The sequence below is a fragment of the Lampetra fluviatilis genome, chromosome 4, assembly GCF_964198595.1.
Source record: "Lampetra fluviatilis chromosome 4, kcLamFluv1.1, whole genome shotgun sequence".
Taxonomy (NCBI): Eukaryota; Metazoa; Chordata; class Hyperoartia; order Petromyzontiformes; family Petromyzontidae; genus Lampetra; species Lampetra fluviatilis.
The window spans coordinates 28068488-28094261 of NC_136278.1; the positions used below are offsets into that span (position 1 = coordinate 28068488).

At 46.8% G+C, this 25774-nt stretch overlaps 1 protein-coding gene across 1 annotated transcript in view; it reads right to left on the reverse strand.

The window, feature by feature from the left end:
- LOC144931718 (intermembrane lipid transfer protein VPS13B-like) overlaps positions 1–25774 on the reverse strand; it is a 301466-nt gene that overhangs the window by 118878 nt on the left and 156814 nt on the right. The window contains 4 exon segments of the mRNA XM_078855932.1: positions 1736–1948; positions 5053–5270; positions 9720–9954; positions 12634–12764. Of these exon segments, the coding sequence (XP_078712058.1) occupies positions 1736–1948; positions 5053–5270; positions 9720–9954; positions 12634–12764 (797 nt within the window).

Here is a 25774-nt window from a genome sequence, read left to right on the forward strand (position 1 = left end):
AACGAGGTACCACTTTGGTGGGGGCGGCGGCGGGGGGGGGGGGGGATGTCACGATTGTTGTTCTATGGAAAGACTCGGCCTTGCCACAGGAATGTGGGATTTTCACTTTTGGCTCAGGGCTGTGAACGGGACATGGGTGCCGTCCCTTGCTCGATTGAACGGGGGGAACATATTTTTGGAAGAAAAAAAAACCCCATACAAAGGAATGTTCATAAATTTAAATTAATAAAAGTAAAATAAAAGTAAAATTTTATTTTTATTTTACTTTTATTAATTTAGATTTTTTTTACCTACGTGACTTTACCGAAAAAACCCAAGAATATGAATCCTTGCAGTCACGAAAGCTTCAAATCTAAAGGAATGTTCCTATGTACAAAAGTCCATTGCCTAAACTCTGATAGATATGCTGTAAATGTGTTGCAAATGTCGCTTCATCTATGATGGCACGGCTGCTGTGAGTGTAGTCAAATTCAGAGCCAGACAGTGACAGGAAAGCCCTTACACGAGTGTTAATGCAATTCCGGTGATTCTGATGCTCTATTTAAATAAGCTAACCGAGTTACCGGCAAATTGCTTGAGAAAGTGCAATTTGCGGGCATTCTACCAACAAAGAAAGTAGCTGAGACTTTGAACTTTCAAAAATTAAATTACCTCGGTCCAAATCGCATTGGTGGTCTCGGTGCACTTTCGTGTTTATAAGATTACGTGTGACAACACATTTTCTAATTTAAATCAATTACATTACGCTTCGTAGAAACTAATTAAGAGTTCTAAACTGAAAGCCCATTACGTTTTGAACGGCATGTGCGAAACTAAATAGTCCAAGTCTATTTCATATGATTCAGCGTCTTCACGTTATCTCATAAGCTGTGGGGGAAAAATGGCCGAGGTATGAATCGAACATTTGAGAAGGAAACTGGGCACTATTTGGACACACATGTATGATGGACAACAACAGGGAAATTAAAAGTGTGTTTGTTGTTCGGGGAAAAAAATGGAAGGAACTGGAAAGAGACTTGGTGACGACGTAAGAGATTGGTGCCAGAAAGATGTGGCAATACTTGAGCATATTGGCACAAGGCAGAGGAAAGTGGAAAGAAATCACGAAATGTGCAGTGGGCACCTACGGGTTTTCTGTTTGTATGTGTGTACGTCGAACTTCTTTCGCAACATTAACCGCTTTTCAATTTAGTTTGTTGTCCTTCCCCCACACCTCCAAACAGCACGGTTGGCTAGTACAGTGCGAAAGAAGTTCAACATCTCCACCATTGGAACCTCATTTGCCAGTAAAAAATATGATAATTGTTTTTTTACCCTTCTATCTGGCAACAAAACTGACACCTTTTTTTACGAGGAGTCATGTTTGCATAGACCACAATACCTGCAGCCATAATGCAAACAAAAAACACAACTCTGATAATATAAGCACTGTCCTTGAAGTTGATTTGTCTTTGAGTTGTGGTGAATTGTCTTTGAGTTGTGCGCCTTTTGGCGTCATCTGGTCCAACACCATGTGAGACTAGGCTCTAAGGAAAGTTGTCTCGGGTGTGGACCAATCAACTTCAAGGACAGTGCTTATGGCTGCAGGTATTGTGGTCTATGCAAACATGACTCCTCGTAAAAAAATGTGTTAGTTTTGTTGCCAGATAGAAGGGTAAAAAACCAATTATCAAGTTCAACATCTGTATTTGATGACGACGACGACGACGACGACGACGACAACGGCCGCTTTCACCTCGGTGGTCGTGCAGACGTCCGCCGAGGGGCTGCACGAGCTGGCGTCGCCCTGCGCGTTGCTGACGCTGCTGCGGATTGGCGAGCCCGGCGCCAGCTGTGTGGCGGCCACGTCGGGCGACACGGAGCTGCGCCGAAGCAGCACCGCCTCCCTCCGCTGCAGCCGGAGCGCCGTCCTCCCCATGAGGTCGCTCAGCTCCCACAGGAGCCGCAGCTGTGGGACAGAACCGCGTTCGCGTTCGCAAAGCGGACGAGCGGCGGGTTTTGACAAAACGTCGATCGCACCTCCGAAATAGCAACGTTGGCTACGTACGGCGCACAGGAGTTCAACATACGTGCATACGTACATCACAGTGGGAAGCGCCACAACACGAAGTTAAACTGTATTGCAATTGTTTTAGAGATAGCCCACTTCATACCAAAACTTCTAGACACCTCGAGGCAAATCTCCATTTAATTGTCAAATATATGAACTCTCCTAATTGTATTGATGTGGTGCTTTTGCTCTCACAAACCTGTCGGGAAAAACCTACTGAGAAGGAGGTCATTAGCTGTGCATGGATCAACCTGTACTTGTATATACGTAAAAAAAATATGTGTTAAAACCAATTCATAATGGGCTGTTGCGAATCGCTGATTTTAATAGTAATATATTTTTTGGTGAGCGGTGGAACAGTGGGTTAGTGCACTGCTCGATGCGCCTGGCGACCTGGGTTCGGGTTTATAGCCACGTCTAACATCAGTGGCGAGTGACAGCTGAACCGATCCTGGGTCATCGATACCCCTTTCACCAACCCACACCAAACAGCAAGGTGAAGTATGGTCCAACAATCCCGAAGACCGACACAGCATCGGGGGGCCTTGATCCAGCAGTGGATTGAAAAAAGGGGGTGGGGGGAGAGGGCTTTAAAGTCTGTAACATCGTTTTTTAGAAGTCCCGGTAGCATTCTGAAATGCGACGCAGAAGTTAGTCATTTAACCTCCATTTATCACGTTCACACTGCAACTTGCGTTCCATTCCAAAACGCGAACGCGGTAGTTGTGTGTTTAAGAAAAAAATGTTTTGTAGATGCAAGTTTGGGGGAAAAAATGCGAGCTGTTTAGTGCCAACAAGTCTGACTGAGGGTTGGTGCAATTTCATTTACAATTCATGCCACATTTAACCTTCCCCCGACCTAAAATCCAGTCTCCTGAGCCCTTTTAAAATTGCGGCCAAATGCAGGTTTTAAACACAGCGGCCAAATTCCAATATTTTTTATTGCACTTACAAAAATGTCAGGAAGAAAAAAAAAACCCACACAAGTCAGTATTATAATACAACCTGCATGAGAGTTTAATGTCCCCGGAATTATTAACAAATTCTAAAAGCTTACCGTTTTAATATGGTGCAAAGTGAAACGCAAAGCACATCATAGGAAACTATGCGCAAAAGAGTTAGGAGGCATGTTCTGCGCTGGCATGCGTTGTGAAAATTAAGTAGGCCACGTTTTAAACGGCTTAGCAGGCATTCATCATGTACTTCAACATGGGTGGTTCTCTCCCTACATGTGTGACGAACGTATCACCAACGCTTCCCCGGCACGAGGCGGCGACATCCAAAGGGGAGTGAGCTGGCGAGTGGAGGGTGAGCGCACCACGGGGTGCAACGGGACAATCTATCAAGCGAACGCGTGCATGCTGAACTTCTTTCGCACCGTACGTAGCCAAGGTGCGACGGAAGGTCAACGATCTGCGCACAAAAAGCAGTTCTAAAGAAATGAGCCTTCAATCTAGATTTAAAAGTGCATGGCTCCAGTCGCTTCAGAATTTCAGAAGGAAGAGCGTTCCAGATGGCCGCAGAAGTGCATCTGAAAGCGCGCGATGTGGTGACCGTCCTTGTACGATGGTTAGCCAAAAGCCGCTGTGACGATGACCGGAGTCCGCGTGATGGTTTATGCTCCTTGACAAAATCAGCGAGGTTTTGTGGTTCAATTGTGCCAAGCACTTTGTGCGTGATGAGTGCGACCTTATGACGTATCCGTTAAGCAACTGGAAGCCAAACGGAAGCCAACGCAGCTCGTGACCGGACGGACACGGTCGGAGTGTAGTGAGACGGTGTTCCGGAAATAAAGTGGCCAACAAAAAAATTACATGGAATGTTTTTTTTACAGAATGACCGACGTTTCAAAGCAGCTGACATGACAAATGATGGTGTGGCGAGCCAGACGTTTAGCGATAAATTGTAAAACAGCCACTGTGAAGACGGCGGCCTGGTTTACAAAACAGTCTGACATTCAAGTTGCATGTGTAATAAGGCAAATAGTTGTTTCCCCAATATTATTTCCATATGTATCGGTGTTTTGGATCAGTTTTATGAAAACTAATATAATTTAAATCTTGTTTTTCGAGTCGTTGATCTAGACCGTGGCTTGGAATATTTAGACTTCTTTACAATGCTATTAAACTGCTCAATTGCTGAACATTATTTATACTCAACTTGTGTAAAACTAATCTCGCATCATACACCCAGTACAGTACTTATTTGTGTATTACAAATAAATACATGATCAGGTGATCATGATGTTGGAGACCACAACTCACAATCGCAAAGATGAATGTTCAAATTACAGTCGGGTCTCAACTCTCCCATTGCTCTCGGGCCGATAAAATGTGTACCGCTCTGAGGGAAGTCAATAGCAGTTACAAAAACCGGGCACTGCGCATGAGAGGTTGTGTGGCCAGCGCCACACACTTGATCTCCCCAATGCTAATGTTACCGCACCACCCCACATAGTCATTGAAGGCCGAGTCAACCTAAAGGAGGCCCAAAACAAGTTCAGATACTACCTGCCACTCGAACCAGCCTGAGGCCGGGAGTTAAATTCAAGTCAACAAGTTCAAAGGACGATGCACTGAACCACTGTGCCACCACAAGCGCACGCAGACACGCTCACACAAATATTTCCGTAGACCCTTAACAGACTGGAGGGGCAAGTGCTGTTAGGGGGCAGCACCTATGAAGGCCGGCACGGCACACGAGGCGGTGGGTAGCCAGCACCACGTCCGGCCGTCTTCGTCTCCCTAGTGGCGATGATGTTTACGCACCGCACCAGGTACTCATTTGAGGCTGAGTCGACCTAGGGGAGGCCCAGGACCAATTCAGATATTAGAACTCGGGTCGCCACGGTTCGTAGCGCAGCTCGCTAACCGCTGAACTACTACTGCTCCGCACACTCTCACACAAGACCTCCCGTATCGCCTTTTAACAGACTGCTGGGGCAAGTGCCATTAGGAAGCTCTCTCACACGCACACACACAGACGCACGACCGAGACCGGACCTGCGCGTTGCAGGCTCGGACTTCCACGGGCAGCAGATCCACGTGGAGGCACACCACGTAGGCCTGGCCCTGCGCATCGCCCGGCTGCTTGTCGGAGGTGACAGCCAGCGTGGACGTGCAGCCCGCCGGCTCCAGCAGCGACAGAGCGGCGTGCGGCCCGGCGAGCAGCGTGTAGGCGCTCACGTCGCTCAGGCTCACCGTCCACGGGAAGGCGTTGCCTGCGCGCCACACAGCGACAGGGGGGAGAGGGTCAGGCGACTCGATGAGATAGCCATCGTTGTTACCGTCAGCCGTGTTCTATCCACTGCTATAAAAAAACATCCACCCCCCCAAGTCGTGGTCATCTCTCGCGTTGCCACGATGTGGCAATCCATCGAGCATCTGCATACGAGCTGATTTTTTTAATTAACTATTTTTATTTTACCAGGTAAGGCCCATTGAGCTATGTAGCTCTTTAGCAGAAGCGACCTGGCCACAAATGATCGCTCAACGAAGTGGCTTATCGTGTGGACATTAACAGCTGCCAAGTACTCTAAACGCGCGTTGACTTTGAATGTGGACGGAAAAACCGGGGGACCCCGCAGAAAACCCCACATGACCAAGGGGAGAGAGACACGCAAACTCCAAATATACAGCAGCAGACGTCAGGGTCAGGGTCGTACCCGCGACCTCCTGTGTACCAGGTGAGGTAGTTAACATCTTGCCAAAGTGGTGTATGTCTCTCTCGGGCAAGTTGCCTCCTTTGACTGTCACTGATTGCTAAGTTAACGTGTTTCTGTTATTCAAGTGCACGTTGCCACTACGACGTGTGGATCATAAACATGCACAATCGAGAGGCAACGTACAAAAAGTGAGCTCAGCAAACAGATATTTTGCGGAGGGACACGACTGGAAAACACATCAGAACATGCGTACTGAGAAAGGGTAACGAAGGCGGCAGGGATATAAAGGGTGAAGTGAATAGGCGAATGAGAGCGGATCAGAGCACTTTTGGAAAAGCTGAACTTTTTGACGAAAGCCAACAAAAAACGATATTGCGAAAGAAGAGGTGTTTTAATCAGTGAAAATGTCCTGCTATGACGCACGGAGGAGAAACGCGGACAACGACAACAACAAACAAGGAACAAAAAGGCTGGAAAGTGCAACCAAGAAAGAAGCATGGAGCCATGTACGCTTGGAATTACATTGAGAGGCGGGAAGAGGTGACACCGCAATTCGACGACAGACGGAAGGTAGCGAGGCATCAGGTTGAGTGTTAGGAAAGGCAAGTCAGCGTGGCAGGCAGGACACGCCACTCGAAGGAACGATAGCTGGTGGTCGAGACTAACGCCTGAAATTTCGATTTAAAGCTTTCGTGACTGCAGGGATTCATCTTCTTGGTTCTTTCGGTAAAGTCAAGTAGAAGGGACGGCTGCTTGCGTTGTGGCCGAAACGTCGTGAGAATTATTTTATTGTGTTTTATTTTTATTATTTTATTACTTCCCTTCTACGTGACTTTAGCGAAAGAACCAAGAAGACTAACGCCTGAGTGATAGCCAGAGGAAGGAGGACACCCCTAGCTGACATCCACTAAGCAGGTGTGGTGGTGAAATCAGCTCGTGCGCAAGTCCTCGGCGGAACGCCACGTTGCAGGATCGTAAGAGTTGGCCACGGCTTGGGGATATTTTCATCTAGCAGTGGATAGATTGTGACAATGATTAATGAGCAGGGGCATGGACGGAAACATGGTTTAGAAATAAACGCGTGATTTTTCTCTGGGGCTATGTGAATGATCTGGTTTCGTGTACTCACTCACTCCGACAGGGCACGGAACGAATTGTGTCCCAAACTTGTGCGTGGAATTATATAACTACATTTGGGTTTTTGTTAAAATAATATTTTGATAATAAGTGTTTGTGGTTACACGAAGTTTTGACATGTGCTGGTTTTATGGTTTTAAGAGATGCATATTAACAGAACAAATCGCTACATTATCATTATAATTACAGTATTGTTATTACACTGGAGTGTCACTTGTAGTCTTGGACAAAACTCAAAAGTGATCAGCAGAACACGATGCCTTTTCTATATGGAAATTATCTAATCACCACTTGAAAATGCCGTCGTTAATAATCGTGAATTAAAAAATGCACCAAAGCAGCTTGACCTTTTGGCCAGATATACAACTTCTTTGACGCTTAAAAGCTATGACTTTTGCCAGCATTCAAAAGAAGCGTGACACGTGAAGCATGAACACTGCAAACAAATAACAACCGGGCCAAGTGTAAAAAAAAAAATCACCCAGAAGGGAAACCGTTTGGGTTATATTCCATTGTTGTCACAAACGAAAAGATTAATTCCTCTCTCTCTCTCTCTCTGGCTCCAAATTAAGTGTGCGCGGAGAAATGTTTCAAGCAATTTTTCTTGCCTGATTTCATAGCGCACTGTGCCAGCGTGCGAGGAGCCAAGCGGTCTAAACTATGGGGGGGGAACCAATCAAATTGACAGGGAAAAAGCACCAATTGGGTGGCACCGTGACGCCGTGCCAAGCAAGGTGCTCACGTTTCCCAGGTCAGGAGCAACACGCACAAGAATTAATTTGAACTTTGCCCCACTGCTATCTGTCTCTGGCAAAACAATTGGCCGAGTCGGCCCGCGTTGGGAGATGTTGCGAACGTGTTTCCTTTCCCTTAAAAAAAAAGGGTCTGATCCTCTCTGGTGACCACCCCTGGCTTGGATTCGGAGCATTGACTATGATTAAGCATGCTCCCATGTTTCTAATTAGCCCGCATGTTAACCCAGAGTGGGGGCAGCGGGTGGGAAGGGGGGGGGGGTGTGGGTTAAAGGGGGGGGGGGGAGAAAACAATTGAAGCGCATTGGTATTCTAAGAGCGTATCATTCTTACTGCCATGTGACTGCGTGACACAGCTGTGTGTGCAGGAACACGTGAACACGGAGCTCCAAGGTGGTTAGCCGATGCTCTGGGAATTGCCACCAGCAATCTAACACCGTTGCGGAAGTTCTCCACCTGCGAAGTATTATTCAGGGACTCACTGCAATTGCGGCTGTCTTGACAATGATTTATGCCCTTTAAAAGTAGTTACCAAGTGATACTTATAATTGTGGGGTGTGAGTAATTTGTTTGGAGGAAGAAAAAAAAAATGTGCTCTTGTTTTTTTCTTTCACGTGAACGCGTTTAAGTCGCTAAAAAATAAATATAGTAGAATTTCTAGGAACAAGATCATCATCTTACATCCTTACGAGCTACAACATCTGCTCGCAAAAATGTTCCTTTTTTTGGGGTCATATTTGTAAATTAATATTTTATTTCAAAGTCTCTGGGAAGTTCATGCCGAAGACAAAGCAGAATAAAAAAGCACATCTTTCGCTCTGAGCCACGAACAATTTCTTGAACAAATGATCGCTTAAACATCAAAGTCATTTGCCATTTTTTACAGAAATATCCATTCAACAATGCTAATTACATACAGGCAGTAGGCTCCAAAGTATAAAACATACACCGCACTCTCTGCCACAAAAAATACCTTTCAATTTCACTCTTTATTATTTTCACAATAAAATATTTGCCCTGTGCGTGAATTTCATACAACATGGTACAATTCGTTTTCCTCGATTATGAATCATTTTTAAAACAGGTCACGCACCGGCAAAGCACGATGCTGCGACTAAAGCAGGTGGGCACGCGAGGAGGCATCTGGTGACAGCTTCTTTGACGCCAGTTCCTCAAACAGTGTATTTTGTATTTACACAGCAGTGTGTTGTAATGAAGACAAAAGAGAACCCGAGTTTATACTGTCAACACAGGCCACCCACAAAGAACATAGGAATTTAGGTGCCGGGTGTTTTTTTTTTACTTTCGGGAGGAACGTTGCTGTGCTGCTGGAAGGGTGTGTCCTGTTTCCAGCATCGTTGCAAAAAGGTTCCTATTCGAGCCGCATAGAAGCTGGCGCTGTTAGCGAGCGCCTATTCATGCCGGTACAGCGTAGAAGGCAGTAGTTGCTGCCAGCAGAGCCAAGTGGCTGCCTCGGCCTACTAATTTCTGACGGTAACAAACCGCGCGGCAAAATAGTCGACGTCAAGATTCCGATTCCCGCTGACGCGCACGGCCAGGAAATTATCGCAGGTCACCCGCGCCCCAGCAGAGTGCGCTAACAGCTCCCCAGAAAACTTCACGCACAGACACGCATACACACAAACATGCAGATCTATACACAGATATCCATTCTTTAGGCTTACAGACTTGCTGTTATAGTGAGCACGTTTTAGCTGAGATAATCTATGACAGAGTAATGTGGCCAGCACCACGCCCAGCCACCTTTGTTTTCCCAGTGATGATGTTTTTTTCATACCGGACCGGATACTTATTATTTTAAGGATACGACAATCTAGACAAGGCCCAAGATAAGTTCAGATATCACTCGCCACGAACATTAGGCTTGACCAAGAATGGAACGGAGGCTGCCGGATTGATAGCGCACCGCGCTAACTACTGCCCCACCACCACTCCACCACCGACAAGCAAGGGCGACGCAGCCTTCACTACACCTGCGCATCCTTTATCTCCACCGGTGTTGATGTTTATGACACAACTACACCGCACGGGGTACTCACATTTAATGCCGCGTCGAATCTATAAACACAACACGCCACCACCAGACAACTCTCACCTTCCTGGTGAATTGGGCGCAAGGCGTCGAAGGGGATCTCTTGCAGCACCGCCGTGTGCTTGTGGCCGGCGCTGATGGCGCGTCCACGCGGCAGGCACACCACCAGGGTGCCGGGCATCGTGCGGGGACCCAGGAACCACTCCCGCACCGCGCCGGGGATGGCGTTGGGCCCTGGCGCCGATGATACTGACAGGTGGTCGCTGGGCACCGTGACACACCACGCCTCCAGGTCCACCTGCAGCGCCGCGGTGGCGAGATGTTAACTCCCTCCCCTGGTATGCAGGAGGTCGTGGGTTCGATCACGACCCTGACGATGCCTGTTGTATATTTGTAGTTTGCGTGTCTCTCCCTCTCTCCCCGTGGTCGCGTGGATTGTTCTCCGGGTCCTCTGGTTTTTCCCTTCACGTTTAGAAAATGTGTGTTCAGATTTTTTTTGCCCGATACAAATTTCCAAATGATAAGCCACTTCTCGTTGAGCTATCATTTGTGATAGCCAGAACGATATAGCTCAGTGGGCTTTACCTGGTCAAATAAAAAAAAAATTGTTGAACAATAGTTTATGGCAGATGTCGCGCACGTACCATGGCCCAAGCCAAAACTTTTATTTCCCTCGAGCGCAAACAGACAACAGCAGAACACCACGTGCAGTGTTGAATGCTGAAGAGTCTACGACCACAAATTAAGCGTCTGGTCTAATCGAGTCGGATTTCGGAAGCTAGGAATGGGGGGGGGGGTGAGCCTGAATAGTGGTCGAATAGATAACTAGCATGCATAACAGGTTGCTATAGGTTGCGGGGCTACCCTATGGGCAGCAGAGGGCAGCGGAAGCAACATCCGTTGTACCGTACGTCTATGCTCCGACGCGCCGATGCCTTTATCAAACCGTCCTGAGCAACAGCGCGGTAAAGTACGGTCAAACAACTGCCATGATCCATATCGCGTGGGGAGGTACTCATTCAGCAGTGGATTGACAAAAAGGCTGTGACGTGTAAAGCAGTAAAATATACAGTATGCTCACATTGCAGGCGATTGCAGAACGTGGGTCATTTCCTGAAATGCTAGCTCAAAAAAATATATTTCTCCTGTAAGGCAGTGTTAATGACAAATGGGTGTTTTTGTGTTTTCATACATTTAATCACCCGCCCTGAAACTCGCAAACTCGCTGGGTTGGGAGCTGGCCAAGGGCAATGCAGTGGAGCAAGTGGGTTCATGACCCACATGCACATACATTGAAGTGTTATCCCGTGGTATGCATGGTGGGTTTTCTCCAGGCACTCCGGTTTCCTCCGTCATTAAAGAGGAACTGGCCAAATATCCTAACTAGGACCATATTGCAAAATAGGTTTCATCCTAAGCGAGGCTTTCTTCGATGAATAAAGGACATGCGTGTATTGATTTGGCTTGACCGAATTATCCTTTGCAATAACCTTACGGTTTCAAATGACGATGGAACTTGACGTGCGGAGATATTTATACGTTCCTTATGCTACGGGATTATTGAACGTCATGTGAGTTTGTACATTGCGAGATTGTTATTTTTTTCCTGTTAGGGGGGGGGGGGGGTCCCTGCAGTAAAATGTTTAATATCTGGTGCCAACACGAAACGCATGAATGTTTAAATGTTTATTTTAAATAAATAAACGCAGTCGAAGCAAAGTGGAGATATTCCACTTTGCGATTCGGCATCGCCGTGCGGTTGAGGCACGAGGGGGAGGGGCTGGCGCAGCTGTACGTGTTAGCGTTGCGTTAATGTGCATCACGCTGAACAAACAGTGATTATTTTGTCCAATAAGTCATGTAAAACATATCGCTACACTCCCCAAAAACAACACGGCGAGCAGAAATTTGGAGGCCTTCTTGGAACGTTCGCCTCGTCCTGTTGTGACGCGTCGTTTTTAATAACGCTTAAATATGAAGCAACTAAAAAAAAATCGAATTAATAATATGAAAGGAAAGGAACAACAATTCCATGGAGCTCGAAGCCATTTGCTCAGTGTCAACAAGACCATCGTGGAGGGTTTTTTTTTGTTGTTGCTCCGTGCGGCTTGAAGCGCCGTCGCTTGGGGCATTCAGTCGCTCAACGTCGCTCTGGCTCGGCAGGAGAACCAAGCAGCCAGAATTACGCCTTGGCCCAAAAGCAACGTTGGGCCCTTTGAGAAGGGGGAATATGACTTTGTCGACAGCGTTGGGCTACTCTTGTCCACTACGCTGACCCCGGTGGCCTTAGATTGCTACGGAACGCCGTGGGGACATTCAACATCTGCAAACGATATAACGAAAGCAACAATAATTGGTTTATTTGAATATCGGACGATTCTCCATGCGCTCCCCAAAAAAAGGACAATATCCGGTACTCATGAGTTTCAATGAGGCAATCTTTGACAGAAATAGGAGTGCGTATGCCAGAATATCCTACGCTGTGAATCAAAAATGTAATAACAACGGACCCCACAATGGTAATTGCTAAGCAATTGTAATTGTTAATGAGACAGTGGGGAGAAGTTGCTTTTTGTCCTCTCAGAGGAACACTGGGCTACTTTCATGATCTCCATACACATATTTGTATTCTCCATTGTGGAAAACTGAAGTTCATCTAAGAATGCCAACGAACTGACACAATAATAGAAAGTAATAACGTTAACGCTGCTATTTCTTTATAAGCGTACATTGTAAAAGTTCCACATTACTGGGCTTAAGCACAATGCAGTGCGAGACACCTCGGATGAGCACGGCCGGCTACGTACGCTGCGAAAGAAGTTCAACATACAAACGAAGTGAAATGCAGGGCGCATTAACTGCAGGTGAGTCCCATATCGCCGTGCTGAAGCTCAATGCACGGTGTGTGTGTGTGTACGTAATGCGGGGTGAGACTCACCTCACTGTGTTCAATGCAGAAGCAGGATGTGCTACTAACCTGCAGGGTGAGCCTCTTGACCCCTTCCCAGAGCTTGCCGATGAAGCCCGTGACCCCGTCGTGCGCTGCCTCCCCTGCGCACACGGCCTCCCGAGCGGGCGGCTTCGCCGGGCCAGGCAGTACACGCGACTCTGCCAAACAAAGATAAAGTTCCCCCGCCCCGTGTAGCCTTAACAGACTGTTGGGACAGCGAGCAGCACCTCTGAAGGCCGGCACGGCACACGAGGGGGTGGGTGGACAGCACCACGCCCGGATGCCTTTGTCTCCCTGGCAGCGATGTTTACACACCACACCAGGTACTCATTTGCGGCTGAGTCGACCGAAAGGAAGCCTGGGACCGGTTCAGATAATCGTCACGGGTGTTGGCCGTGAGCAGGAATCGAACTCGGATCACCGGGTTCCTAGTGCAGCGCGCTAACCGCTCCCCATACGCGGTACACGCCACTCTACGCACGTACCCACACACACAGGCAGAACACAGACACCAGGGTAATTTCTCAACTTCGCATAAATCGTTCCATCTGCCGAACGAATATCGGAGCACAGCGGTCGGACCACGCATCGCATGTCTGGTCGCAAAATTAATAAATCAATTAATTACGTATAACCGGGGCACGTGCTGCTGTGGGAATTGACGGCGGAGACGCGTGGGGAAGCTGTGGAAGCAATCCGGCCAAAGCGAGGCCAGACTTCGGAGCAATGATGTGGACACGGCAGCGGGGAGTTGATCATTCAACCGCAGGCCAAAGTCATTTGGCTCGAACTACAGATACGCCGGGTGTTCTCGCGCATGTAAAAGTATCCGAATGTCATGAACCGAGCATAAGAAAACGGGCGTGCAGTCTGCTGCAGAGCTGCAGAGCGCTCACTCGGGCTGCGTGTACAATGGCAGGGGGTGGAATGGTGCATTGGTTCGTCAATTAATGTCAAGGCTCCCGCTCATGATAGACGCATCGAATTGCTTATGGAGGAACATATATATTTAAATCTTGACTTAAAGCTTTCGTGACTGCAGGAATTAATATGCTTTCGGTAAAGTCACGTAGATAGGTTCTTTGAATAAGCTATCTACGTGACTTTACCGAAAGACCCAAAACACATTCCTGCCGAAGGAGCTGGTAGGAACGTTGGATTGCTCGGTCAATGGCCAGGGTCAACGGCGGCGTGGTGTATTCCGCAAATATGCCCGACTGTGAGGGCGGGCACAAGCCGGCGTGAGTAGGTTAAACGTTGAGTTTTATAAGGGCACCACGGGTGACCAGCCCCTCCCCACCCAGCCCCTCCCCACCCTCCCCACCCAGCCCCTCCCCACCCTCCCCTCCCCACCCAGCCCCACCCTCCCCACCCAGCCCCTCCCTCCCCACCCTCCCCTCCACACCCAGCCCCTCCCTCCCCACCCAGCCCCTCCCTGCACGACGAACACAATAATCCCTTGTGGGCTGGTGTAACCAGGAGGTTCCTACCAGTATAATCTATATATATAAAATCGCAAATCTGTCTGTCTGTGTGTGTGTCTGTGTGAAGGACGCTACTGGGCAGTAGGAGGCAGTCGCCCTCCAACAACAACGGAGGGCGGAGGAGCGACGCTCACAACAACGAGCGGAGCGCCGGGTGGCTAAAGCACAGCAAGTTGGCACAGTAGGGGGCACAGGTGGTGCATCAGCCAGTCGTCTCGGTCATCTCGGTCAGTCGACCCGTGGCACCTGGGTCTGCCCCGTGACCTCCTGCCAGCGGGCGTTCGACACTTCACGTGGCCTCAGGGTGCACATGGCCTGGCACAAGCGTCGTGGTGACGTCACCGCCACTTAGTGGCGAATGGCGGTTGTTGTTGTTGTTGTGTCTGTGTGTCGCCGGACCATACGCAGTTTCATTGGACGGCGGTTGCCCCTGGCAACGGGTAGCGACGCATTCGCTGCGGGGTGGACGCCATTTTTAATTCCCGTTAAAAATATGCGCACGCATTAACACGCGACTCTCAGGTTAATTCATCAAAGTTTCACGTCCTCTTCACTCCCCCCCCACCACAATGTGTGCAATTACTATTATAGGGTCGCTAGATAATAAAATTCTAGCGATTACACAGTATTATTGTAGCGCGGTGGGGGGGGGGGGTAACGGCCCCTGTACCCAGCCTCAGCCGGGTGGGCAATTTAGGCGAGGCCGGAGGCTCTGCACGGTACTAGGCCTCCACACCCCACCCGTGTCAAGCGACGACTTTGTGGTATAAACTCGATATACCCAGCGTTGCCCGGGGGGGAAATACATTTAAAATATTATGAAAACTTTCAAACATTACATACCAATGAAAAAACAACTGTGTAATTACTTTTAAACCCGACGTGCCAAGAATCGATTCTCTGAATCGCGCAAAGGAATCGAAGGTTGTAGATTCCTTTAGATTCGGACGATTCCCGTTTACTATAAGTTGGTTAAAGTCGATATAAACTGCTACGAACGGGAAATATCCGGCGTTGACCGGGGCAAAAATGTTATTAAAAACTCCTGACAAAATTAAAAAATAAAATAACAATGAAAATGAAACTCTATCATTCAAAATGTAAACCCCCAACATGCCAGGAATCGATTCTTTGAATCGCACAAAGGACTAATCGAAGGTTGTAAATTACTTTAGGATCGCGCTTCCTGTTTAATATAAGTTGCTTATAGAGTTGATATAAACTGCTACGAATGGGAAATATCCGGCGTTGACTGGGGCAAAAATATAATCGTGAGGGCGGTTGTGAGTGGCGATTGTGAGTGGTGATTAGTGAGTGGTGAGGGGAGGTTGAGTGGTGAGGGTGAGTGGTGAGGGTGAGTGGTGAGGGTGAGTGTTGAGGGTGAGTGGTGATTGGTGAGGGTGTGATTGGTGAGGATGAGTGGTGAGGGAGAGTGGTGAGGGAGAGTGGTGAGGGTGAGTGGTGAGTGGTGAGGGTGTGTATATATGTAAGGTTATTAAGAAATATATGTTTCACCCGGGCAACGCCGGGTACTACTGCTAGTAACATATATATTTGTTTAATTGGTGCATGTTTTACGTAATGGGTTCACGTCACCTCTGCATCCACGAGACAGACGCACCGCCGTTAACCGCAATGTAAATAAAATAATTAATTCTTGGATCGTGACGCTGAGTGGAGACAATTACTGTATTCTCAAAATTATAAAGACACACTTTTTATTTTTTAGCGCAATCATTTGGGAGTGTGTCGTTTTTTATCCAGGAGTTGCGGGCGGGGTGTGTGACCAGGTTTGGATAACCATATGGACACCGGGCACAAGTTCTGCGTGCCTCTTACTATCTCATGAAGCTGGAGAAAACGGTCGTTGAATTTCCACGGGAGCGGTGGGGTGAAGGAATCGATGTGTTTAAGGTCCTATCTTAACACTTATCTGTTTGCAAATGGATACCCGGTCCGTGTAGGCTACGTTCCTTTCACATTGTTTTTAAGTATTTTTTTTTTTTACTCAGTTGTAACTATTAAGGGTTTTATTCGTCAAGGGTGAGGCCTCGGTTGAAGGGCGCTGTATAAAATTGAGTTTTAGTTGGTTAATCGTTCCACCTCTAGCACATGGGATTAACAACTGTGTGCGGCTTCCACACAACACAACACTCCACGAGTGATTTGTATCGCGATCCGACACTTGGTGACTTCCCTTACACTCAGTGGTATCGGCACATGGAATATGGGAATGAAATGAAGGATGTGTTTCATTTGTATGCGTTCGTAACCAGAATCACACTGGTAGCTTTATTTGTGATGTTAAGCAGAGATACAAATGTAGCGGAATTGTACTTGACAACTTGCACATTAAATGATAAACAGATAATAAAGTATAAATCTTGATAAGTGCATTTACGCAAATAATTTATATGTATCTCTTTAGTCTGCCCAGCAGCAGATATTTAACTAAAACCTCTTCCACACCCTGTCCTATCTTGGGCCCTCCGTCTTCAGATTATCATTACCATTATGCTCGGCATGTTTAAATTAATATTTAATGATAAATAAATACACACTGCATATACATTTACAGGATATTAAACTGCGTCGTTTCGGAACCAAGTTCACCCGCCGAATCGGTACCGGCCAGAAAAGGACGTACATTTTTGCCATGTTATTTCCACCACCGCCAATCAAGCCACAATGCTATGACCTCCGACTGAAAACATTAGCCAGCAGGCATATACCTGTCCGCGCAGGAACACGTGTCACATCTCTACCTGCCCGGCGACGATCAATAACACACCTGCGTGAGCTACGGCGCTAAAAAAACACGCGTCCTTGAGGAGCACTCAGCGACCGCGCCGCAGAAAATCCCGCGTTGTATAAATAAGCCGTTTCCTGTTGGCGCGAGAGAGCGAGAGAGGGAGCGCAGACTGTATACACGTCCTCGGGGACATTGCCCGAGTGTCACGCGTTGTGCGCCGGGCCCCTCGCCACTCCGCCGTCCGCGGCGCGCACAACGCTCGCGGGAGTCTGCGGCACGGGGCGGCTCGAGTTACGATGCACTCTCAGGAACCACGCTGACGGTTGAGACGCAGACGTCCAGACGGATTGCTCGCGTGATGCCAGACACACACACACACACCGGGTTTAAAGCCGCACGTGTCGATAACCAACTTTGGGGTAGCGTGACCAAATCAAATGTTCGGTGCTATCCCCGTTGGAAATTTGCGACAATCAAAATGGACACGGCAGCGGTGGATTATAATAGGTCGCACTAATAAGGTAGCACTCATTATACACAAAGTGCTTGCCACAAATGAACCTCGATACCTTGCTGAGCTCGTCAAGGAGCATAAACCATCAGGCAAACTCAGTCATCCTAGCAGCGGCTTTTTGCTCACCGTGAAACAAAGACAGTCACAGCATCGCACGCTTTCAGATGCGCTTCTGCAAGCCGTCTGGAACGCTGTTCCATCCAATATTAGGAAGTCATTGGAGCAATCCACTTTTACGCCTAGATTGAAAACTAATTTCCTTAGAACTGCGTTTTGTGTTTAGTTTGTTGTCCTTCCCCCGCACCTCTGATTCGCACGGTTGGCTATGTAAGGTGTGAAGGAAGTTCAACACACATACACACGGAATGGTAATGCCAGTTAATTATCCAGCAAGTCCTTATCGAATCGTAAGATTCGTTTCAGAAAGGGTCCTACTACATCGGGATATGTGTTGATATTATCATTGTTACGTCTGTTTACCCGGGAAAGGCTCACCGAGTCTCAAGACTCTTGATCAGGATGATCCTGCCAAGTTTTCGCAGTTGGGGCGATGTTGCAATGGGTAATCCCAATGCAGTAATGTGCAGGTTATATGTTAAGCATTTGGATGTGTGGCCAATTCCTATTCTATTAAAGAGTGTTCCAGAGAATTAACAAATCAGTCGAGCCAAATATAAAAACCCTAAATGTTGTAAAAGCCTGATTTAAGACTCAAAAATCCCTTTGAAAAGTATCCTGATTGGGATGCTTGACCGATGAACTTAATTAACGTTTGACCAATTAATGTTCATTTTTGCATATGGGAGGAACCCTGAGTAACCACAGAAGAACCTTGCTGGCAGAGTTGACACTCAACACAGCCATCTCATAGCCACCTCTCAGGCCCGTGCCTACAACGCCTGGCAAGCCCTGAGAGTTGCCCATACAAGTGCTAACGAGGCTCAAGCCTGCTTAGCTTTCTGCGAACTGATGAGATCGGGCGGCGGGGCGGGGGGGAAGTACGCACTGCCTAAAGAATCACACAAGATCAATAGCATTTGTCATCTGATTCGGTCCAAGAAGTGGGTGCGGTGGTTATTAACATTTTCCAATATTCATTTTGATAAATGGCATCACTGAAATGCAATCGCGCAGGGACGTTGACCTCTACGGTAATGCCATTCGAGGAAATGCACGTCTGAGAAAATCATGACAGCAGGTGGGTCGTTGCCTTTGCTCCACGTAAACTGTTAACAGAAGTTAATGTAGTGCAAGTGCGAAGCTTGTAACACAGTAGTGCAGTGTATTTCACGAATGCCTTTTATTAACTTTTTCGGAGCAATTAAGTCCACGTTTTAAACTTGAACGCAGCATATCAAATTGCGCGTTAAATTATTATCACAACCGTGTAAAAACAAGCTACTTAGCAAAACGACCTTTTTGGCCTGTGCACGTTAAAATATCATAATAATCGCGTGCAGGATGTGACTATACATAATGCCAGATTAAGCATCTTGCCCACAAACCACAGTGGTGGGGTGGCGTTACACGCAGACAGGGCCATTATTCACAGTGAGAACTTTCGTACGATCCGTCAGCTTGGGGCCCTTGGTGTGCACGCAAACATGCATGGTTGCTGTCCGTGGTTGTGCAAGTGGTAAGTAAAATTAGATACCTTAAATGATTAATTATAGAGTTGATTTTATCGTACACGCTGGCTAGTGTATTAAAACCGGCCTGTGATCAAGCCATCAAGAATGCGACAAAACCTCAGAAGCTAAGCAGGCCTGGATAGTACTAAGATCGGTAACCACCATGTCTAAAGAGGATACAGAGATCCCCCACATAGACTTAACAGACTTTCTGGGGCAAGTTGCCGCTCACGAAGAGTCTGCGAGCGGAGGTGAGCGCACCACGAGGTGCGACGGGGCAATCCATCAAGCGAGCGTGCGTATGTTGAACTTCTTTCGCACCGTACGTAATTGGAGGTGAGGGGGAAGGACAACAACCGTCATAATCGTGTTGTTGCTTTTACATTTTCCGCAATTTAGTTCCCTTTTCCTGTAACATGTCATGCACCTATCGATTCTCCCTGTTTGTATCGCGACCTATGTGACCTTGATTGTGTGACGAAGATCTGCGCTGTGTAACATATGTCCCGTATCAGGACACCCATGAAATAGAGCCAAACAGCTGATTGGGCCCTTCCTGGTGAAAGAAATACAATCAATCTAAAATCGAAATACATTTCACAGAGATACATGTAATATTATACAGGTAGGAACAACAGGTTACACACTGCCCACCAGGGATTATTTGTCTGTCTGTCGTGCATATTTGTCTATCGTGCACGAATGCGCTGTCCAACCAAGATCCTACCTGCCCACTCCGAAGGAACGTGTTATACGAATACACAAGTCTCCCGGTCCATAGGTCTTCAAGCCTACGTTATCCGGCAACACTTGTTCTAAGCGCGCAACCTCTGTGCCGGTTTTTCCCTTCCGGGACACATCAGCAGAGGAATGCATGCTAAGTAAAATACTGATCGTTTACCACGTGTTCTTGGTAAGTGGGTGGTGCAGTGGCACAGCCGTGAGTGCACTCCGCTATGAACCTGCAACTCAGATTTTTGATTCCCACCCAAAATCAGAAAAAGTATTTATAGCGGAGGAATCCAAAGAGCTATAAAGCTCTTTTTCACAGATGTCCACGAGGTGCAGGTCAAAACGTGACAACACCACAACGAGCATCAGCGGCGAGTGATATCTGAACCAGTCCTGAGCACCCCCTTCAGTAACTCTCACGGACCGGCGTGATGAAGTATGGTCAAACGTCTCCAGTAAAAGATAAAGATATTGCCGTAATTCTAGATTTGAAGCTTTCGTGACTGCAAGGATTCATACTCTTAGGTTTTTTCGGTAAAGTCACGTAGGTAAAAATAAATAATAAAAATAATAACTAATAGAAATAATAATAGAAATAAAATAATAAATCACGACGTTTCGGAGGCAACACAAGTCTCCGTCATCAGGTGGGACCGTCACAGCTAAAATTTACTGTATCCCACTTGATAAGAGTATATTGCCGTAACTTTGAGTGCTGCAATGGATCACTTACCAATAATAATATTATCTGATCAAATGTACTTTCTTTTTACGTGGCACGATAGAATGGAACGTCATTTATTACATTTATTACCCAGAATTCTCAATGAACAGCACTCAGTTTAGGGCGGGGCGGGGGGGGGGGGTTCACATATATCTGTGGCAGCACTTGCGCTTTTAGAATTGCCTGGCGATGATCTAAGCGATCAAGAAGACGTTTCAGGAGACGAACCTCATCACTCACAACCTGCAACTCCAGCCGCCCCACCCACCCCCCGCTCACCCGGAGCCATCAAGGTCCAAGTTTCCGAAGACAACACGCGCAACGTTCAAAGTCATCAGAGGAGTGGCCCGCACGCAAGCGCAGGACCTGCCCAGCGTTAGACAGGAACGCACCACAGCATTGGTGGTGGGGGGGGGATTATTGTGGTGGGGTAGAACAGAGGTGAAAATAATTGCTTCCTCGCCACCTCCCTCCGTCGTGCAACCCACCCCCCGATCCGGTAATCCCCGACGGTGGGGGCAGTGGACGGGGGGGGGTACCGAGCGGAGGTGAGTCCCATCGGCGGGCAGGCATCTGTCCCAGCTGCGTTGTTGTTGATCAGAGCGATTCCGCGAAAACTCCGCGCTCATCCCCCTCCTCCGACGCCGCCGACGCCGGTGCCGGCAGTTTCGCTCGGGGGGCAGGTGGGACTGATTACCGAGGGAAGCGCGCACGCAAACACGAATCCAAGGAAACGCATTCCGCCAGCGCATATTGGCAAAGGGGGGGGGGGGGTGCATGGCATTCAGAAGCAATTCTGCAAACTCCTGCCAAGCCTGCACCTCGTAATTACAACGCCGCACATTTGTTTATTTCTTTAGCATCGATGTAGTGATTCTTCTTACAAATTCAACCAAAAAAAAAAGATGTCTATATTTGAATCGAAAGCGTGCGCTTTTTTGAAAAACTGCATCGGGTGGTCTGTTCGAAGTAAATTCTCGGGCGCACTGCTTGGGCGAGTCGTTGTTTCGAGGAACGGTTCGTTCATTTGGGGCAAAGGCCCACTGACTGGCACAGTCGTTGTTGCCGGATCAGAACTCGACAGGCGGAGGACCCAGGACAGGGATAAATGGGGAGAATTTCCAATCTCCCGCGATTATGTCATACGACCGATGCAGAGCAACTATTAGACATTCAGTTCAAAGTGATTTTGCCATTCGATTGCATTATCTCTGACAAGCTCGAACATAAATTCGTGAAATCCTCCGAATGCAATAATGTGATTATACCGACGCGTCGATCAAAATCACTTCTCACGCTCGTGACACACGCGTGATTTTCGTGAATAAAACTACATGCGAGACAGAAAAAGAAACAAGAAATACGGCAGAAGCTGGACGCAAGCACACCTTCCACAAGCCAAGTTCGCATCGCAGCGTCACATGCTTAAACTGCACGTGTTGTTGAAAAGAAAAGGGGCAACTTCTCATACAAGCACACAAATCCGGATATAACCACAGCAGGATTTGCTCACAAGGCGTGTGCTTACATGTGGCTTCTACTGCGTTACAAACAACACGCTTAAACAGGTTAAAAAAAGAATTGATTATTGAATCGAATTGCTTCACTTAAAAACTACAAATGCTTAACATCGTTGGGGAAGGTGAATCGTGATATGCCTACTACATGCTTTTGTATAATTGCATACTTTTTATTAAATATTTGCCTCTAAATCGCATATATGTGTGTGGATTCAATGATTAATTATTCATATGCATGTGTGCTGAACTTCTTTCGCACTGCACGTAGCCCACCGTGGTAATCAGAGGTGCGGGCAAAGGACAACAAACTAAATACAAAAGGCAATTAGAAAGAATGAGTTTTCACCTTAACTAATATATATTAAAAAATATTAATTCAAGGCCGTAGCCATGGCGTCAACATTGGGGGGGGACAAAATCTTCCAGGGGGTCTGGGGGTCCCACCCCAAAAAAAATATAAAAATAAGAAAACTAATTTCCTGCCATTTCCTGCCTAAAATATTACAAACATGCACTAACACATAGGATGGACTTTTTATTTATTTTTTACAATAATTACATTGCTGTTTTTTCTTTTTTACCTTTTCTGGTTTCATTGTATGTAATGGCAGAGATTAGGGATTAATAAAGCACAACCATAACCACAATCATATAAACACAAATCTATTTTAGAGCAAAATATTGGGGGGGACATTTTGAGCATATTTTAATATGGGGGGGGGGGGGGTGTGTGTCCCCAATATATATGTTATAATTACGGCCTTGCATTAATTATTAGGAAATTAATTATTATCCAAGTTTGCGACGTTTTACCAGAGTACACACGTCTCGCGTAGAAGTGTTTTACTCAAACCACGTGCTTCGAAAGCTGCTCTTTCTAAGTTTAAATGTCATCTTTCAGAAATTGAAATAATTCAGACACACGTGCCGTACGGGTTCTGGGCTACATTTAAAGGACAACGTTGTCACGAGCGCACCGTTATTATTAAATAGAATTTCACTCGTGGAAGCCAGTTCCTGATTCTATTTCATCTCCTCGTCAAGCGAGGGCAGCATTGAGCCGAGTGGCAATGCTCGGAGCCTCATCCGCAGGCCGAGAGACGGCAAAGGGATTTGTTTTTAAAATATATATTATAGACATCACCGCGAACTGAAAAACATGCATTGATCAACATCGCTTCTTACACTCATGATACATGCATCAACTCGTGAATAAGACTACATGAGACAGAAAAAAAGATCTCTGGGTTTTATAATCCATGAAACTCATGGTCCACCCTCAACCGCATTCACTGCGCAAACAGTGGCAGATGCGGATACCTGATGCACAAATGTGGTCATCCAGAACAGACCATCTAACCTATATAATTCATTTTTTGTCTGTCTGTCTGTCCGTCCGTCTGCGTACGCTCCCTTGCGGGGGATGTAGCTCTCGGATCGTGGGGTTCGCCGAGATTAAATTTTGCAGGTGGGCACGCCCCCGGCCCCGCGGTAAACTTAGGCATTTCCGATTTTTTGTCTCTAAACTTTAAATCGGCCCGATTATCGATTTAGTGCGATTTCTCTTTAATTAGTTATTTAAATCGTTATTTATTTATTTAATATCGCCGACCGGCTCGGACCACGGCGGTTGCCCCTGGCAACGGGTAGCAACAACTTCGCTGCGGGTGGACGCCATTTTTAATTCCCGTTAAAAATATGCGCACGCATTAACACGCGACTCTGAGGTAAATTCATCAAAGTTTCACGTCCTCTTCACTCCCCCCCCACCCCAATGTGTGCAATTACTATTATAGGGTCGGTAGATAAGAAAATTATAGCGATTAGACAGTATTATTGTAGCGCGGGGAGGGGGGGGGTAACGGCCCCAGTACCCAGCCTCAGGCGAGTGGGCAATCTAGGCGAGGCCGGAGGCCCTGCACGGTACTAGGCCTCGACACGCAACTCTGTCAGGCGACGACTTTGTGGTATAAACTCGATATACCCAGCGTTGCCCGGGGGAATAATACATTTAAAATCTTCTGAAAACTCTAAAACATAACATCCCAATGAAAATACAACTGTGTAATTAAAACTCTAAACCCGACCGCGCCAAGAATCGATTCTATGAATCGCGAAAAGGAATCCAAGGTTGTAGATTCATTTAGAATCGCCTTATTTCCGTTTAATATAAGTTGGTTATAGAGTTGATATAAACTGCTACGAATGGGAAATATCCGGCGTTGACCGGGGCTAAAATATAATTAAAAACTCCTGAAAACTTTAAAACATAACATAACAATGAAAATCAAACTCTGCAATTAAAAATGGAAACCTCCTATGCGCCAGAAATCGATTCTTTGAATCGCGCAAAGGAATCATCGAAGGTTGTAGATTCCTTTAGGATCGCCCTTTGGTGAGGGAGAGTGGTGAGGGAGAGTGGTAAGGGAGAGTGGTGAGGGAGAGTGGTGAGGGAGAGTGGTGAGGGAGAGTGGTGAGGGAGAGTGGTGAGTGGTGATGGTGAGGGTGAGTGGAGAGGGTGATAGCAGGTAAGACCTCAGTCGGTATACACTGCTGTAGTGATAGTAGATACTGCTATCGAGTTGGTAGATACCGCTATAGTAAATACTAAAACAGTCAGTATATACCACTAGTCAGTCAATACTGCTACAGTCAGTATATACTACTATACAGTCAGTACATACTGCTACGGTGAGTAGCTACTAGAGTCAATAGATACTATTATAGAGTGAGTAGATACTGCTATAGATTTTGTAGTTACTACTATAGTCAGTGGATACAACTATAGAGTCAGCAGATACTATACAGTTAGTCGTTACGAGTATATAGTCGGTAGATACTACTGTAGGCCCAGTAAATACTACTATGGTCAGTAGTTATTACAGTCACTAAATACTACTACACAGTCAGTAGCTACTACTGGCTCAGTAGATACTACGGTACAGTCAGTAGATACTACTACAGAGTCAATAGATACCACTTCCTCTGTTGTATGTAAGGTGTTGTTAGTATATATACCTACGAGGGGTAAAGATATTTTTTGAGGGGGGGGGGAGACCACATTTTTCGGAAACCTTTTGACATCAACTATTTACCCCACACTTTCTACAACTTTTTGGACTTGTGAAAGCCTCTTATATATTTGTTGGTGGAGAAATGTACAAACAGCCCACCGGGCTTTGACAATACCTTAGTATCTGTGTATATATATGTAAAGTTTTTAAGAAATATATTTTTCACCCGGGCAAAGCCGGGTACTTCCGCTAGTACAACATATAAACGAAGCAATGCCCCAATCCACAAATACGAAGTAGACGTTACAGCGATACACTCCGCTGCTGCTGACGCAGTTGTCTGGCTTGACCACCTAAATGTGAAATTGTAGTTGTTCCTCGGCATTTACATCACCACGGTGGCGAGGTGTTAACTACCTCGTCTGGTTTAATTGAGCTTGTGGGTTCGATCCCGACCCTGACGCCTGTATATTTCGAATTTCCATGTTCTCCCCCTGATAGTGTGGATTTTTCTCCGGGTCCTCCGGATTTACCCTCCACATTTAGAATGAAAGTGTGTTTAGAGTATTTGACTGCTATACATTTCCACGCGATAAGCCGCTTCGTTGAGCTATCACTTGTGGCCAGGTCACTATTCATAAAAAAGCTACATAGCTCAGTGGGGGCCTTACCTGGTTAAAATTAAAAATAGTAACCAAAAACATTTTTTTTTCTACACCATCCATACGAAAGATGCACGGTGCAAATAAACGACCGGACAGCCTGACGGATGGAAAGCGGAAACGAAATGCACGGCG